Source organism: Cyprinodon variegatus, unplaced genomic scaffold (genome assembly GCF_000732505.1).
Source record: "Cyprinodon variegatus isolate N-32 unplaced genomic scaffold, C_variegatus-1.0 Scaffold934, whole genome shotgun sequence".
NCBI classification, from domain to species: Eukaryota; Metazoa; Chordata; class Actinopteri; order Cyprinodontiformes; family Cyprinodontidae; genus Cyprinodon; species Cyprinodon variegatus.
The window spans coordinates 220,175-235,858 of NW_015151387.1; the positions used below are offsets into that span (position 1 = coordinate 220,175).

Below are 15,684 nucleotides of genomic sequence, written 5' to 3' on the forward strand. Positions count from 1 at the left end.
ATGAGGTGGTCTCAAAAGTCGCAGTTACAACACACATAAGGCGCACCGCACCAAAGGGCGCACCGCACATTTTGAGGAAAAAAAAAGACGTTTAAGTGCGCCTTATAGTCGTGAAAATACGGTAAGTATGCAGATGACACAGCTACTGTGGGGTGTATCAGGGACAACAGAGAGGAGGAGTACAGGAGTCTGGTGGTGGCGTTTCCACCTTGTGCCCCACCCACCTCCTAAAGCTCAACATCTCCAATAAAAAGGAGCTGGTAATAGACTAAAAGAAACGGACCAAAGGCGAAGCCAGAACTAATGGAGGGAGCTGACGTGGAGGCTGTGGATTCATACAAATACCTTGGGGTATGGCTGGATAATAACCTGGACTGGTCAACACAAACCAACCGCCAACACAGGCTGACAGAGCAGGATGCACTTCCTGAGTAAACTGAGGTCATTCAAAATCTGTAATAAGCTGTCTGAGATGTTCTACCAGTCTGTTGTTGCCAGTGTCCTCTTCTACACGGTTGTGTGCTGGGGAAGCAGCACATCCATCAAGGACACCTCTAGACTGGACAAACTGGTGAGGCGAGCAGGCTCTGTGATTGGCAGCTACTGTGTAGCCTGTGTCATTTTTTCACTTATTTCTAGGGTCAGTACATCTCCGAAGTACAGGTGCAATAACCCAGGTCAACTACTATGCAGTCTCCTTAGCCCTTTACAGTGAAGATATCTAAGCGAAACATTACAACTTTTTTCTTTTTTAATGCTTTTTTGGTACTATATTCACCCTTTTTATATTGTCTGTCATACTGTCATATTTTTATCTTTTAACTTCTTTAACTCTTTCTACTCTATATAAGCTACCGGGACCAGAATTTCCCTTAAGGGGTCATCACAAGGGATAAACAAAGTTGAGTCCAACTGTGTGTCTATGTCTAAGAAAGGTTTGGACTCACCTGTGCCAACGCAAACGTGTTGCAAAGTTTAAAAGGAACCTCCAATAGCTTTACTTTCAAGCAACAAGAAGTGATTTAAGCATTTTGAATTAAGAAAATATTAGGGCTAGCAGGGAGACTAGCAGCTGTGATAAAAGCACAGTTCAGATATGGAGAGATTCTAATCATCATCTAAGGCTGCCAAGTTCAGCTGGATGTTGTGGCTGAAAAGACATGATGACACAGACCACAGCTATGTGCAGGAACAACATCACTCTCCTTACCCTGTAATTGTGGAAGAGCTCAATGGCACGGAGGACATCAAACTTGCGAGCCATGAGGAACTTAACGGCCAGCTCCCTGGACAGCTGAGACACTCCATGCTGACTGGTCCACTTGTTGATTTCCTCTAGAAACTGCCTGGTGGCCTGGAACAGACAGGAGGGGGACGTCAGTGACTTTTTGCTCCCCAGCTCGGGGGCTGGTGGGGGGGTGGGCAGGAAGTTAAACTGTACACACACACACAGCACTGACAGAACTGTGTTTGAAGAAATAAATGGGATGGATGGATGGGCTTAAGTTTGTAAACTAAACACAGTCACAGACTCGGTGTGGTTCTGCAGGTGAATGTACAGCAGAAAGTTGTTCATGTTCTGCTCGGGGTAAGTGACTCTAAAATAGCTCATGCAAAAAAAGTATGAGTGCCCAAACAAGAGTAGGTTTGAACGAGTTTGAATGTGACACTTCACAAAATGAGAAGAGTCTTTAGGTCAAATTAATGAAACAGGAATCTGTGTTTGATCTGCAACCATTTCCATTATCTGTACGGGTGCTAAAGTGGCATAGAGTAGGTTTCTGTGCAGATGTTATATAGTTTAGGGAAGATGGAACAGGCACTAAGGTGACAGCATTAATCCACTACCCCAGCCTCTACAGCAGTGACCATGGCTAAGGACCCCCGTTAGTAATACAAAGGATGAGCCACAATGACTATCCAATAGGTGGGACAGGTCAAGGAGCTTGAGCCACTTGTTAAGTGTGTGTTGTATAGTAACGTCAGTGAGAAAGGTAGTGAGCACTGGCTTTCAGCCCCACCTTGATCCAAGTGTTTAGAAATGTTTCTTTGCTTCAAATACAGCTGCAGATCTCTATACATCAGTTTTCCTTATGAAATTTATGAAAAAAATAATAACTTAATAAATAATATTTGAACTTTATTGATCTCACATTGGAGAAATTTACCTCTGCATTTAATTCACCCCTTGGGTAGCAGTGGGCTGCCATTGTGCGGCGTCTGGGGAGCAATCAGGGGTTAAGGATCTTGCTCAGGAACCCAGAGTGGAGGCAGGGTACATGCAACCTTCCCACAGTGCAAGCGCACTGCTGTAACCCACTAGGCCAACACTCCCCCAAATAGTGAAGCTGAGTAAGATTATCTAGAGGGTAAGGGACTTTGACTGGGCCAATTTAACATTTACATTTACTTTAATCCAAACCCTTTACCTGCAGGATGCATGTTTAGGTTCCTTGTTGAAAGGTTAATGTCACTCTTTTGTAGAACTGTATGATTTATCAAAGCATAATCTTTATCTCAATTTTTCTGTGTGTAACCAGTGGAAGTTATTTATAAGGTCTGACAGAGAACAAGGACAAGACAGAGAGGGGAAGACATGCTGCTAAAGTCTTTAGGAGTCAGTCTGTGTTTTTGTTATTGTTTATAAAAAAAAAACTATGTTAATGCATTTTGTGATTTCTGATGTGACTTAATGAAGTCATCTCCCAAAACAGAAAGAACTGGCTGGAAAAAAATGAAAAGCAGGAACAATGACATAGATGATTGTTAAAATGTGTGGTCTCTACTAGTAGTTTCAAGGCAGCAAGGCCTGGAACACCACATCTACCGGACAGGCTGTACCTAAACTGAATGTCCCTTTGGGATGAATTAAATATTATAGTATTGAATTACTAGTACAGTACTCTGAATGTTTCTGTGATCATTTAACTGGTACATTCCTGTTCTACATGGTCAACCTTATGCTTTTAATTAGTTTAGCATGGAGGTATAGCTGTTGGTACTTTTGTCTTGCAGCTAGAAGGTCCTTGGCTCTTTTTAAACAGAATTTGCCTTTTCTTCCTATTTATCCATAGATTATCAGCAGGTACTTTGGCTTCCTCCCATTATCCAACATAATGGCTGTCAGGTTAACTGGTTTCTCTATATCACCTTTACGTAGAAACATATGCGTCTGCATACGTGTTTGTCAGTGTTGACCTATGATTTAGACCATTCCCTGCTTGAACACTGGAGATTGGCACTTTTGGCAGTATAGGCAGCAATTTACTAGGGCTTGGCAATTAATTGCATTTGAAATATAATCCCAATTTAACTAAATGCAATTTTCAAATCCTGAGGTACTCAATTTTTGGTCACATTGCATTTAACAAGAGTGAGACACTAAAGTCTTTACTCCAACCCTCTAGGAGGTATTAATACGTTGGAAATGGGTTTACTGCCACATAGTAGGGGAGGGAGAGTTGCAGCTAGCACATAGTTCAGCTGAATCAAAAACCAGCCCCTAAACACTAACCCTCCATATGCGTTTTCCACTAATCCATATTATAAATATTATTACTATATACACAAGCAGATTTACACAGGTATACACAAATATATATACACACCTATCTTTCTCTCTCTCGCTGAGTGATTGGCAGAGTGAATTGAGCTAGAGACAACAGCAGCTTAGGATATCGGTTCCGTTTAGTCCACACCAGTCTGTCTCCAAAACCAGGTCAGCTCTCAGAGAGATTTAGACCAGTCTGATGCTAGCAACAAGGGATAATAGAGCAGGCTGGCCTGTGACGTCATTGCGTCCTCTACTGCGCATGCGGGACACTTGCGTTGTATGACTGCAGTTCACACAAGAGATCACATACAAGTCGCATATAGTTGGAAATATGAACGGCAACGCAAAAAAAAAATCTGATTTCACAAAAAAATTGAAATTGAGCATCAAGGCCTGCAGTGTGAACGTAGCCATAGAGAAGAATGTTACAAATGCAAAATACTTTCTATCTTCTATTGATATGGGAACTGGTCCAATCCTGTTCAACTGTAAATCGGATGGATGTAACCCCCCCCCCTTTGCTGAAGAGGAGTCTGTTCCAAAAGGGGTGATGATTGGAGCCGTCAGCAGGTGGGATGTCCTGGGAAACACACCTGTTTTCTGTCAGTTGATGGAGACGACTGATGCTTTACAGCCTCCCTGGACCTCTGCAGTTAAGTCATGGGCAGCAACTTACCTGAACAGTTTCTACATTCCAATTAAGACACATTTTCTGACCTTACACCCTGAGAAATGGCGCTGACTTCCTGAAAAGGAGGATGGATTCTCAGAGTGGGGATTGGTCTCCTCTGAAAAGAGGGGAACCAAAATGGAGCTCCATCCTTGTAGGATCTGAGAAGATTCAGGGCGTCTACCACGTGAAACCTCCCTTTTCCACAAGAAAAGCAAGGTCCACATTTAAAGGAACAAGCATTTCCTGGTATTTGTTTTGTGCAAATGAAGAGCTTTGCGACTGCACCTTGGTTTCAGCATGAGTTACTTACCTGCAGGCAAACAAGCTACAATATCAAGTAATCTCAGTATAGACCAAGCTCCCAACCCAATTTTGAGAATAGATTAACTACGTTATTCTGTTTATTGCATAATAAGAGTCTGGCATTAGCACAGCACCTTAACGCCAATAATGGCCCACCACTAATTTTAATACTATGAAAAGATTCTCATTAAGGACGGCACCTAATGCCAATCCTATCCGGCTAAAATCAAACCAAAGTGTTTCCATTGAACATCTTTACAAGTTGGATTGTTATGTCCTCTCTGCACTGAAAGGCCACAGACCTCAATCTTATAATGGCCTGTGGCTGCATACAAAGCATCTAACAGACACAGTTAGTAGGAAGTTGAGTTCTGAGAAACTTAACCCGAGTTCATGGTTACCATGGCGGCGCTCCAAAACAGCGGCCAAGAACAGCTTTCGAAAATGTCAATTATATTTCACGGAATAGGCCGCTTAAAATGCTACAAACAAGACATCAAAACCGCATCTATGATCGCGAATGCCTGCTAGAGCTACGGTCACAAAATGTTTTAAATACAGACATTCTTGTCCATTTAAAAAGCTGCGGAGTGCTACGGATGGATGTAAACAAAACAACAGCGGGATCACTTACCAGGCCAGGCCGGAGGAAGAGATGGGAGAGACGGAGAAGGCTGGGCTGCAGAAAGGGGCTTACGGCGAAGCAAAGGAGAAATCCCCACAGTCCGCCGCTACCATCAATCCTAGTCTCCAATGTCCACTCGTTGGATAACAAAATGGATAATCTCTGATTCTTAGATTTATTTTGTCATTTGGTAAACAATTGTAAACAAAAAGAACAGCTCTCTAGACAACTTCGCTTTTTTAAAGTGCAGCCTTGAAAAACAGTAAAAAAAACACATAAAAACAGTAATATAAACATATGAATGTATATTTACATTCATATCTTCATATTTCAGCGAACTGGACGAGCCTGCTGCATCATTTTTTCACTGTAATTTTTGGGGTGTCTCTGAATCCAGCCCTCTAGGGGGTTGATCATTTTCATTTCCAACAAATGATGTGGCATCCTTTTGTTCCTAACATAACCCAGTCCATATCAGTATAAATAAACAGCAGGATTTTTCCCCCAATTTAGATCTGATGTGTTTTCAAAGTGTTCCTTTCATTTTTTTTGAGCAGTCTAGATTAGACCAATCAGAGGCCTCTGTCTGCGGCGCTGTCTGCGGTCACCTACAATTTGGGAGAGTTGCAGCAGAGTGTGTGTAGGGGGCGGGGACGTCTTTTTGTTAACTGTGACACCTACGCAGACGACCTAGTTTTGAAGTATAAATCAGCCTTACATCAGCCGTACATCAGATGTTGATCCTATTTTTGTCAAACTTTGAACTGCTTTGTTTTGGTTGATTCCATTTTCTCTTGAACTATAACCAAATGCTGTATAAACCAAGCATAAGTTATGTTCATTTAATATTCCAATGAGAGTTTATAAAGCAGTATCTGTATTGAAGAGCAGTCTCTTTGCATCTGGGTTTCATTTTTCTTTTAAACAGCTTTGATTGTTTGGGTCTAACTGCCGTAACATCACCAGATGCTCTCACTCATTGCAGCCTAAATGTGACTAAAAATAAATTGGATTTTTAAACATCTCCCAGCTATTTAAAATGGCTGACTTTGAGTCCTCTCTCTTTAGTAAGAGTTTTAATAAAAAAAAATGTTGGGGTGGGGGTTTGATAAATAAAATGATAGATTTTAAAGAACTGAGATGAACTCCAAATAAACAATGAATAGATCTTCTGAAAGGTAAGGTAAAATATTAATTGTAATATGTAATTATTTATAAACTGATAATTTAGTCAGTGTCAATATAAAAGATGTTAAAAAAAAAAAAAAAACTTAGTCTGAAAATAATTTTCTATGTTGTGGGGATTTGACTTGAATGCTACAGACTTGTTAAGGACAAGATATTTCTTCTGTGCCTGCGACGCCAAGCTAATCCCATAAATCCGTCACCAAGCTATCTGTTCTCTACCCTTTTTTCCTTTCAAACTGTCTTTGTTTTAACAAAAACATTAGTGGTTTTAGTATCCATCTGTTGTGCACTCTCTCTCCAGTCCAAAGTTCAAACTACGTCGCTCTCTTACTTTGCTGACATTTGCTCAGTTAGAGTCAGATATTAATGGCCTCTCCCCTGTCAGGTGCAAACAGCCTTCATGCCAAAGCATCTGAACAAAGCCGGAAGCTGCAGCTTTCAGCTTTTCCGAAGGGAGACACTGACATCTTGTCTTCAGTCTCAGCTCTCCTCAGTGATCGTTTTGTTTTCCTAAAGAGCCACCAGTTCCCAGAACCTGACTTCCTGTCTTCAGTGTAAGCTGCGCCACTGTTGCGCCTGAGTGGAGAAGTGAAACCCTGTGTTCAAAGGCTGAGTTTTCAGTGCCTCCTGTTGCAGCCTGTTGAGGATTCACTGCATGCTGACAGACTTACTCTTTGAGTTGCTAGGATCGGCTGTGATGTGGATAGAAGATGAATGAGTTTTTAATCGAAAGCACCTAAATTTCTTCTAAGTATGAAAAGTCAAACTGATTTTGGCAGATAATTTAAAGGAAAACAGTGAAAGTATATCCTGACTGCTTCCACTTTGTTGAGCTTCTTTGAGGTTTTTGTTTATGGTTAAAACATGTGAGAGCACAAAGTGTAGCTCTCAACATTGACCCTAAAGTCACATAATCACTTGGAATAAAAGTTTCTGGGCTAATCTTCATGCTTCACAGTGAACAGCACCTTACATGTCTTTATTTTACAAAACACCAGCTAACTGAAACATTAATTCTTGAATTTTAATTTTTTTTTTATCGTGCACCATCTTGTGCAGGTGCTAAACTCTCCAATCAATCTATCTGTTGTAGACTCTTCAAACAATTTTGGTGTTTTATTTAGATAGTTTTTCCTTGGCACTAATCCCCAGCATGTAGATGTTTCACTCCAGAGTTTCAGTTTCTTTTTAAGAACTTGAAAGCTTGCTTGTCCAGAGTCCATTATTGCAGGGCTTAAAAGTAGTAAAATTACACCCTTTCCATATAAACAGTGTATAAGCAAAAGAATGAAATAAGATAAGGATAAGAGTAAAATAAGATACAGAATACATTATATACAGTTGACATTAGTTACAAATTCCATTGTGGCTAAATACCAAAGAGGACCTTCAATTTAGGGATAAATAATGTCTTTTTTTTATTTTGACCAACTTGCGGTTTCTGTCAGTGCCATTAAAATGCAGCAAACCGGTGGAACATTTTTAATGCACGTGTTTCTTTCACTACTAGTTCACAGTTACACCTACAGCCAATTTCCACCAAACCTGCACAATAGACATTGGCTGTTTCTCAATATGTGTACTCTCATGTTTTCGTGTACTCGTGAAACGTCATCAGCCTCAGCCCTAGTACTGTTCCAATTCACAAGAACAGCAGACCGAGAAGACATGTCTGCTGTCCCAGCATGCAACACGGCAGCATCAGCTTTCAATGGAGCGCTCACAGTATTGAGTTAAAGTTTAATACTCTTTTCTGTTGCTGTTGTTCAATAAAAGTATGTTTTAAGACATTTGAGGCGAGAACATTACTCTTTTAAGCATATATGGCTCATTTACCGATTTAATGCATAATAAAACAATATTTTCCAAAGTTGAGAGGACCGCGGCAACTAGCAGAGCTCCGCAAAGGTAACCGCATCCAGGGCTAACCGCAGCTTGTCTGCAGCAACCCTCTCTCTGCATAGCAGTGTGTGAAGGACCACTGGCTATGATGCCGATATTTTTGTTTTGTTTGGCAAAATGTTCATTTGATTTGTGTTTATCTGACTGTGTCCATTATTATTCTCCCACTAAATGAAAAAAGTAAGAATTTATTATTATCAAGAGACTATTAAATAAGAGAAATGAAGCTTCAGACGAGCTGAGCTTGTGGTGACGTCACAATTATGCTTCTGTTCCAATTCAGCCATAATCATGCTCTGTGCTCCCGTTCTCCCCAAGTCCATTCTTTTCTGTGTTCTTCTCAAGAACATACTTGGCGAGGACACAAGTCCATACTCAAAACGGCCAGTGGGTGTGATTGGGTCTATCTGGATGGAATGCGATGAGGTCCGTGAAAATAAGGAGAACAAAAGATTATGGCTATGGACTAAAAGAGGTCCAGCCTTCACCAGCTTTCACAGACTGTACGCTCTGTCGCCTAGCAACTGTGACAGTTGACACAAAAAGCAGGAAAATACTGAATACTGAACCTCTCACTGTTGTTTTCTTTTTGTTTTTTTGTTTATTTTTTATTGTAAAGTGAACAAAGAACCAGCAGGAGCATGAACAAATAAAAGCAAATGTAATTATATAAAAGGGGTAGAAAGATATAAGTAAATCTAAACAATCTCAAAAATCTCTTATATTCAACAAAAAAAAAAAAAAAACGTAGTTAAGCAAATTGCAAAAGAACAGTAAAAAATAAAATAAAAGAAAACCTTTGAAAACTCAGAAAATAGCCTCTCCTACCATGTGGTTGCAGAAGACTTAAAGGGGAACACCGTTTTTTTATTTTGGGCCCTTGATTTTATGTTATTGCATCATGTTCTACTCACCCATATGAGTTTAGTGTCATTTGGAGCCGTTCTGAAGATATTCCATTAGGTTATATCCAAGTAACGTCTTCCTATGGGCAACGACTTGAAGGCACAAACTAAACTGTTCATAATTTATTCTTTATGGTACGCCAGCATTCATAACATGTAGGCCAATCACTGCCCCCCAGACATCCACGTTATATTTTTTATATTAATATATTTTTTTAACAAAGTGGCGTGTGTATGACGTCATCCGCGCGCCGGACTGGAGTTGTGACAGGCAGCCCGGGCCACAGGCGGCTACGCTCTACCCCTTCTATTCATTCTAGCTAATCTGAATCGTTCAATTCCATTTGGAGATCGAGATCATCTGTGGTAGCAGCACTAGACATCTTCCAGGCATGGGAGGAAAACTAGCAGCAGTTCAGAGGACAGGATGAATGAATGGTAGCCTGCGCGCATGGATGACGTCACACACACCCAATGCGGTCTAGTTGGTTTCTAAAACCGGCTTGGCTCTCTGGAGATTTGAATCAGTCTAATGCAAGTAAATTTGATGGGCTTTAATCGATGTGGTAAACTTATGGCTTTCTCAGAAGGCGTCCTTTCTGGTGCACACCGTAAAAACATGCTGGATATCTGGCTTCTCACAGGGACGATCTCTTCATCTCTGTTTCGGGAGTTTCGGTTGTCTTTAGAAAGTGAGTTAACCAATAGCAAAAACTCTTTTCTCATCTGCTACACATGGGACAGGGATCACAAATACACTGCAGGCAGAAGCTCAGAGCAGCAGGACAAAGGAAGGGGGTCTGCCTGCAGATCCACTTTCAAAAGAGTTCACGTGAAATGATCTCTCACCAAGTGGAAAAGATGATGAAGAGTCTGTGCGTTGGTTTTAAAGTGGTATGATGGCGGAGGGCTACCGTGGCTGCATCACAGCCTTGTCTTCAGCTGATTCGTCTCACAGGCGAGAGGAGAGAGAGATTTCTTTTATTTATAATAAGTATTTTATTTTCAATAAATAGTTGACATAGTATCACAAAATATGTAACAGAACATTCAACAAAACGGAAAAATATACACCACAGAATAAATTACATTAACACTCTTCCAAAAATGTGTTCTCCTCCCACAATATAAATCACTTATTCAACACTCCAGATGTGACAAAAGTATCTAAATCTGAAACTAATCTTTAAAAATTAAATAAAAGCAATAGCTAGACTTGACTAGGTTAATGAATAAAGAAACAAGTCAATATTCAAATCTTCCTTCACCTTCCTCCTTCTGCTTCTGTACACAGACATTTTAGCCTGTCCTAACAAAAAAAATCATCATTTGACATTTACTCTTTCCTTTTCACGTGAATGTATAACCACAAATAAATTCATGTTTAGTGAAAATTTCCCCATATCTGTTGAAAATAGTTCTCAAAAGCACAAGAACTGACAGACGCAGTCAGAAATTCAATGAAAGACTGTTTTCTGTTCACAAAATGAACATTTTCTTCCACAGCAGGATTAATAACTCCTGCTGGTAGTACCAATACCATGAAGGATTCTCGATTATAAATCTGCATGTTCTTTCACTAGAGGAGGCTTATACGATTTCCATTCAGGCTGGAATTCAGGTGTTAAGGAGAGATGGGCTCTCCATACTGTGTCACAGTGTCCATTGAGTTTGTTTTGATTGACAGATTTTACAATCAGCCTATAGATCTTTTTTCCAGAAGTGTCTTCTAGGGATATTTCTTTACTATCCACTGAATCCAATAATGGACCAGAGCAATCTATCCCAGGAAACAGTCTGAAGGATGGAAAAGGTCCAGGTGATTTAGGCTACATTCACACAGCAGCCTAAAGGGACCCAAATCCATTTTTTTTGCCCATATGCCACCTACATCTGATCTTTGTATGATGGTGTGAACAAGACAAATCAGATTTTTTTCCAATGCGACCATATTTTCTAGGGATGCACGATATTGGGATTTTGGCCGATATGCCGACATTTTAAAACTCATGTAGCCGATAACCGATATCGATACCGATGTTAAAGCTGGACAAAAATAAGTAGTCATTGAAAATAGCAGTTTTGTTATCCATTTCTGACACTTTGAAAAATAATATACTCAAATATATTTTCATATGCTGATATCCAATTTATTTTTAGAAACGCGGTATCGATCTATTTTACTTTCAAAATCTTGTGAATTTTGCAAATTCTTGTGAGATTTTGTTAGTAAAATAGATCGATACCGCGTCAATATATCAACATATAAAAATAGGGCAAAATTTTGTGAATTTTCGGGGGATTTCGTAGCATAACGATGACATATAGCAATATTTCATTAGTAAAAGAGATTGATATGGTGTTTTTAAATGGCAATATATCAGCATATGAAGATATTGTGATATTTTAATGTATCAATATTTTTCCCTCGTCTTTAGAAGTTTTTAAGTCTGTAAAAAAGAAGTTTTTGATGAAGAAGAAGAAGAAGTATTTTTTATTTTTTTTTTTTTAGACTTTAGAAACTCAAAAGCTGATCAAAAATCGGGTTAAATATCGGTGGGGTGGCCGATGTCCGATATTCAGTTTTAAGGCCGATACAGGCTGATACCGATAGGGGGCCGATTATATCGCGAATCCCTAATATTTTCGCTAAAAAAATTGGAATTGCGCATCAAGGCCTGCAATGTGAACGTGGCCTTAGTAACACAGTACCTTTTAATAATATCAGGATACAGGAACAGTACTTAACTTGTGCGTCCAGCAGCACAAAAGCTGATCAACAACTAAAACAGATTTTATTACCAAACAAGCAGCAAATTTAACAGGATCATACAGCCAAGTTCTAGTCAGCTCCTCCACCCTCCCAAGGAAATAAACTTTTGCAGTCTGGACCAGGTTGTAGTTCCCAAAATACGACAATCCAACAAACTCCCAAACTGAACTGGTTCCTGGAACAGCCAGTGCAGGGACACCCTCACCTGACTGTAAACACCACCTCACTGGACAAAAGCGCACAAAAGCACGTGTACTCCCTGCGGAGGATGAGGGGAGCCCACCTGCCCCCTCCCATCGTCTCTACCTTCAACAGACGCACCATAGAGAGCGTTCTGACCTGCTGTCTCACTGTAGGGTGTCGGCGATGCATCACCGCAGACTAGAAGGTGAGTAGAGTAGTGACAACTGCTCCTCTTCCCTCCATAAGAGATATTTCCTTCCAGCACTGTGTGCCCTGAGCCTGTAACATTATCAATGAAACAGCTTCTTCCCCACCGCCATCAGACTGCTGAATGTTGAAAAAACTGAAAAATTGAAAAAAAATAAAATAAAAAAATAAATGCTGAATGTTGAAAAGAAGTCTAGATCATGTCACAGTCTCCAAACTGACCATATCAATGCATTTTTCCCAATGTTTACATTTGATAACTGCTGCACTTATGGAAATGTCGAGAGCTGAACAAAACAGCATTTTGTTTTGTATACGCTCTGTTATTAGTTGTAGTCACATTTTAGTCATTACGATATGTGATAGTTTCACTTGGTTTTACTCGACTAAATCTGGAAAAGGATTTAGTCAGTATTATGTTAAAAAACAGCCAACCTTTATAATTTCAAATAACAACCGGATTCTTTACCGGACTGACAGTTCCTGCCTATGTAACCAGGATCATTCTTCCATATTAGATTCAGTTTATTTATTTTATTTTCCATTTTGTTAAATTTTGTTTTGTTTTATTTAAAGCTTTAATTAAAAATCCTCCTTTTCTTAATTTATTCAATACAAACCAAGCGAGAACAACATTGTTCTCACGTGGTTTTAAAGTCATGTGACCACTGCACGTCAGCGTCCTAAATTAACAGCTAACGCTTATATGGCTGCTTATCAGCACCTTAGGTAGGAGACGCTGGCGGACTCTGGTATGCAGGTAGGCTTCTGGTCTGTTTCCAAAGCGGTTATTAAATGTCTATTGTGCATCCTTCGATCGTATGCCTCTGTTAACTTGCAGACACGTTTCGTTGTAGCGAAATTAAAAAAACAATCCACTGGACTTTGTTTCCAGGTTTGAATATGTTTGGCTTTTTCAAATCAAAATGTCAGGAATAGCGTTGAGTTAGAGGTTTTACACAGTAGAAACGGACGGCAGTAGAAATCCCCCTTTAGAATGGGGAAAAATGGAGGGACATAGAAAATGTTTTAGTGACTAATAACGACCAGAGCTCCCTCTCTCCCCATCCTAGATAACAATCCATTCTTCCAGCTTTTTTTTTAACCTTTTTAGTTAAACTCCCTTGAACAACTCAATGCAAACACATTTATAGTATTTTTTGTGCTTTTGAGACGGAACCAGACTGAGACAGATCGTATGAGCACACACAGACACAATATGAATGTCACTTTTATTTTAACTTGGGTGTCACCATCCAGCGGCTAACCTGCCAACCCCCCAACAATGGATTTTTTTTTTTCGAAATAAGTTAAGATTACTTGACTAACTGCAAAATTAGTGGAAAGATTAGTCGTTAGAAAATGAGTCGTTAGTGGCAGCTCTACTACAAACACGCAGGCAAGACAGGCCTCTATCGTCATGCAGGTTTAAAACCGACATGCTGGAACTAAACGTCCTCATTCCCCGCAGGCTGCAAGCCTGAAAGGAGAGAGGCCACCTTCATGTCAAGATTTTTAGAAGTGGGTTCACAGGTGGACCTGGCTACCCTGTCTGCAAATTCGAAGTTCTCATTGCAGCGTATCATCACGATACCTGCATGCTACGAAGCGGATAATAAAAACGGAGTTTTCATCCTGTCGCTGCAAGTACCACTCCTGCTGTGAGGATTCGACGCCGCAGTGATTGAATCGCTGTAAGTCATCGGAATAATTAATGCCCTTCAAATTCCCTTGTTTCATTCAGACTGATTCAAACCTGGGGGAGAGCAGACCGGGCTTTGGAAACAGACTGGTTGTGGACTGAATCTGAACCAGACAGTTGCCTTCCCTCCTCCCATCCAGTCAACACAGTAAAATCTTCATAATTTATTCTCATCTGCATTTTATTGGAACTCATGATTTTTAAAGCTGACGGTTCTCTTGTCCTGAAGTTAATGTTAGAATTAAACTGATAGCAATGTGAGCCTTTTTAAGTGTTTTGGCTTTGTGGTGTAGGGGCTGCGATTTTATGAGTTTTATAACCCACTGTGTGGTGAACACATTCGTACCACTACCTGCTGCGATTTTGAACGGACACAGCTGATTGCATTGATCTAGCCTGTAGCTTGACCTGGAAATTCCCTAAGAAATCATTTGAATGAACTCTTAGGCCCCCATTTTCCCTCTTTGCAAATTATTTGTTTGCTCTACTTCTTATTTATTTTGTAGTAGGGTGTAGTGTTTGCATAGATGTTAGATTTGCTCTAATCCTGGATTATTAGAAATAAAGAAGCCAATATTTCAACCTGTTGTAGTTTGGTTTTTTTTGTGCAGCAAACGATTTATTATCACAATCACATGGTTATTCTCAACCATTATACAAATATAAAACCTATGAACTCTAATATAAATCTGAGTTAGATTTTCACATGGAGCTTTCTGTTCTAAAAACAAAAATGAAGACATTTACAAATATCCAGTGTTTGATGCTTCAGGTACTGACGTCTTAATAGACAGTTTTATTATTTCATTAACCTCATACTGCCTGAGGTGGCTGAGTGTCTGAGCTGGAGGAAGAAACAGCAAAAAGGCATCCTGACACAGTTTATATCCTCAGTGTTGTTTGCTGAACCTCAGTTCTACTAAAATACACCTGGAAGTGGTGATGTCTCATGTTTGGGGACAGAGGAACAATCATATGTTATCCTCCATTGTTCAGTTACAGGGTTTTGCAGATTCTAAATTAAGATAAGCAAATCAATGAAGTTAGGCTTAAGATTAGCAATAAGTTCCCTAGAACTTTAGGAAACACAGCCAGTACCGGGCTGTGTTTCCTAAAGTAAGAGGAAGAAAGTAAGGAAGAAAATCTGCGCTAATTTAGAGGATGAACAAATTTAAGGAGCCTACCTACAACAGCAGTGCAGCTGGTCAAAGAGGAGGCTCTCATTCCTACACCGGTGGCAATGATAAATCATGTGAGCCGTCCTTTGCATTATAGCATCCCAAAGCCAGTGTCCTGTCCACTTTCTTCTTGTTGAACAAAAATGATTTAAACCACATACTGCACTTTTGAAGCTTTTCCCGGTTCTTCTATGGCCTCCTGGGTGAGTCATTGATACCTTCCTGCAGTAATTTACTGGTTTGTCTGTATTTATGGCTCATGGCTCTTATGATTTTTTATTTTTTTTGGGGGGGGGGGGATTTTTAAGTTTTTTAAATTGAAAATGTTTAGAGGTCTTTTTATGCTCATACCTCATCCTACCTAATGTCAGACAGGTGATATTTAGGGACATTTTGGTTTCAAAGCTCTGACAGTAATCAGCCAGTGTGATTGAACTACTTTTCCATGGCCCTGTTTGTTATGATCAGTTACAAGCATGGTGAAAGTTGTCT

The 15,684-nt window shown here is 39.9% G+C and overlaps 1 protein-coding gene across 1 annotated transcript in view; it reads right to left on the bottom strand.

The window, feature by feature from the left end:
• ptpn9 (protein tyrosine phosphatase, non-receptor type 9) overlaps positions 1-15,684 on the bottom strand; it is a 55,685-nt gene that overhangs the window by 33,054 nt on the left and 6,947 nt on the right. Inside the window, exon 3 of the mRNA XM_015398427.1 lies at positions 1,211-1,354. Within this exon, the coding sequence (XP_015253913.1) occupies positions 1,211-1,354 (144 nt within the window). The remainder of the gene's footprint in view (positions 1-1,210; positions 1,355-15,684) is intronic.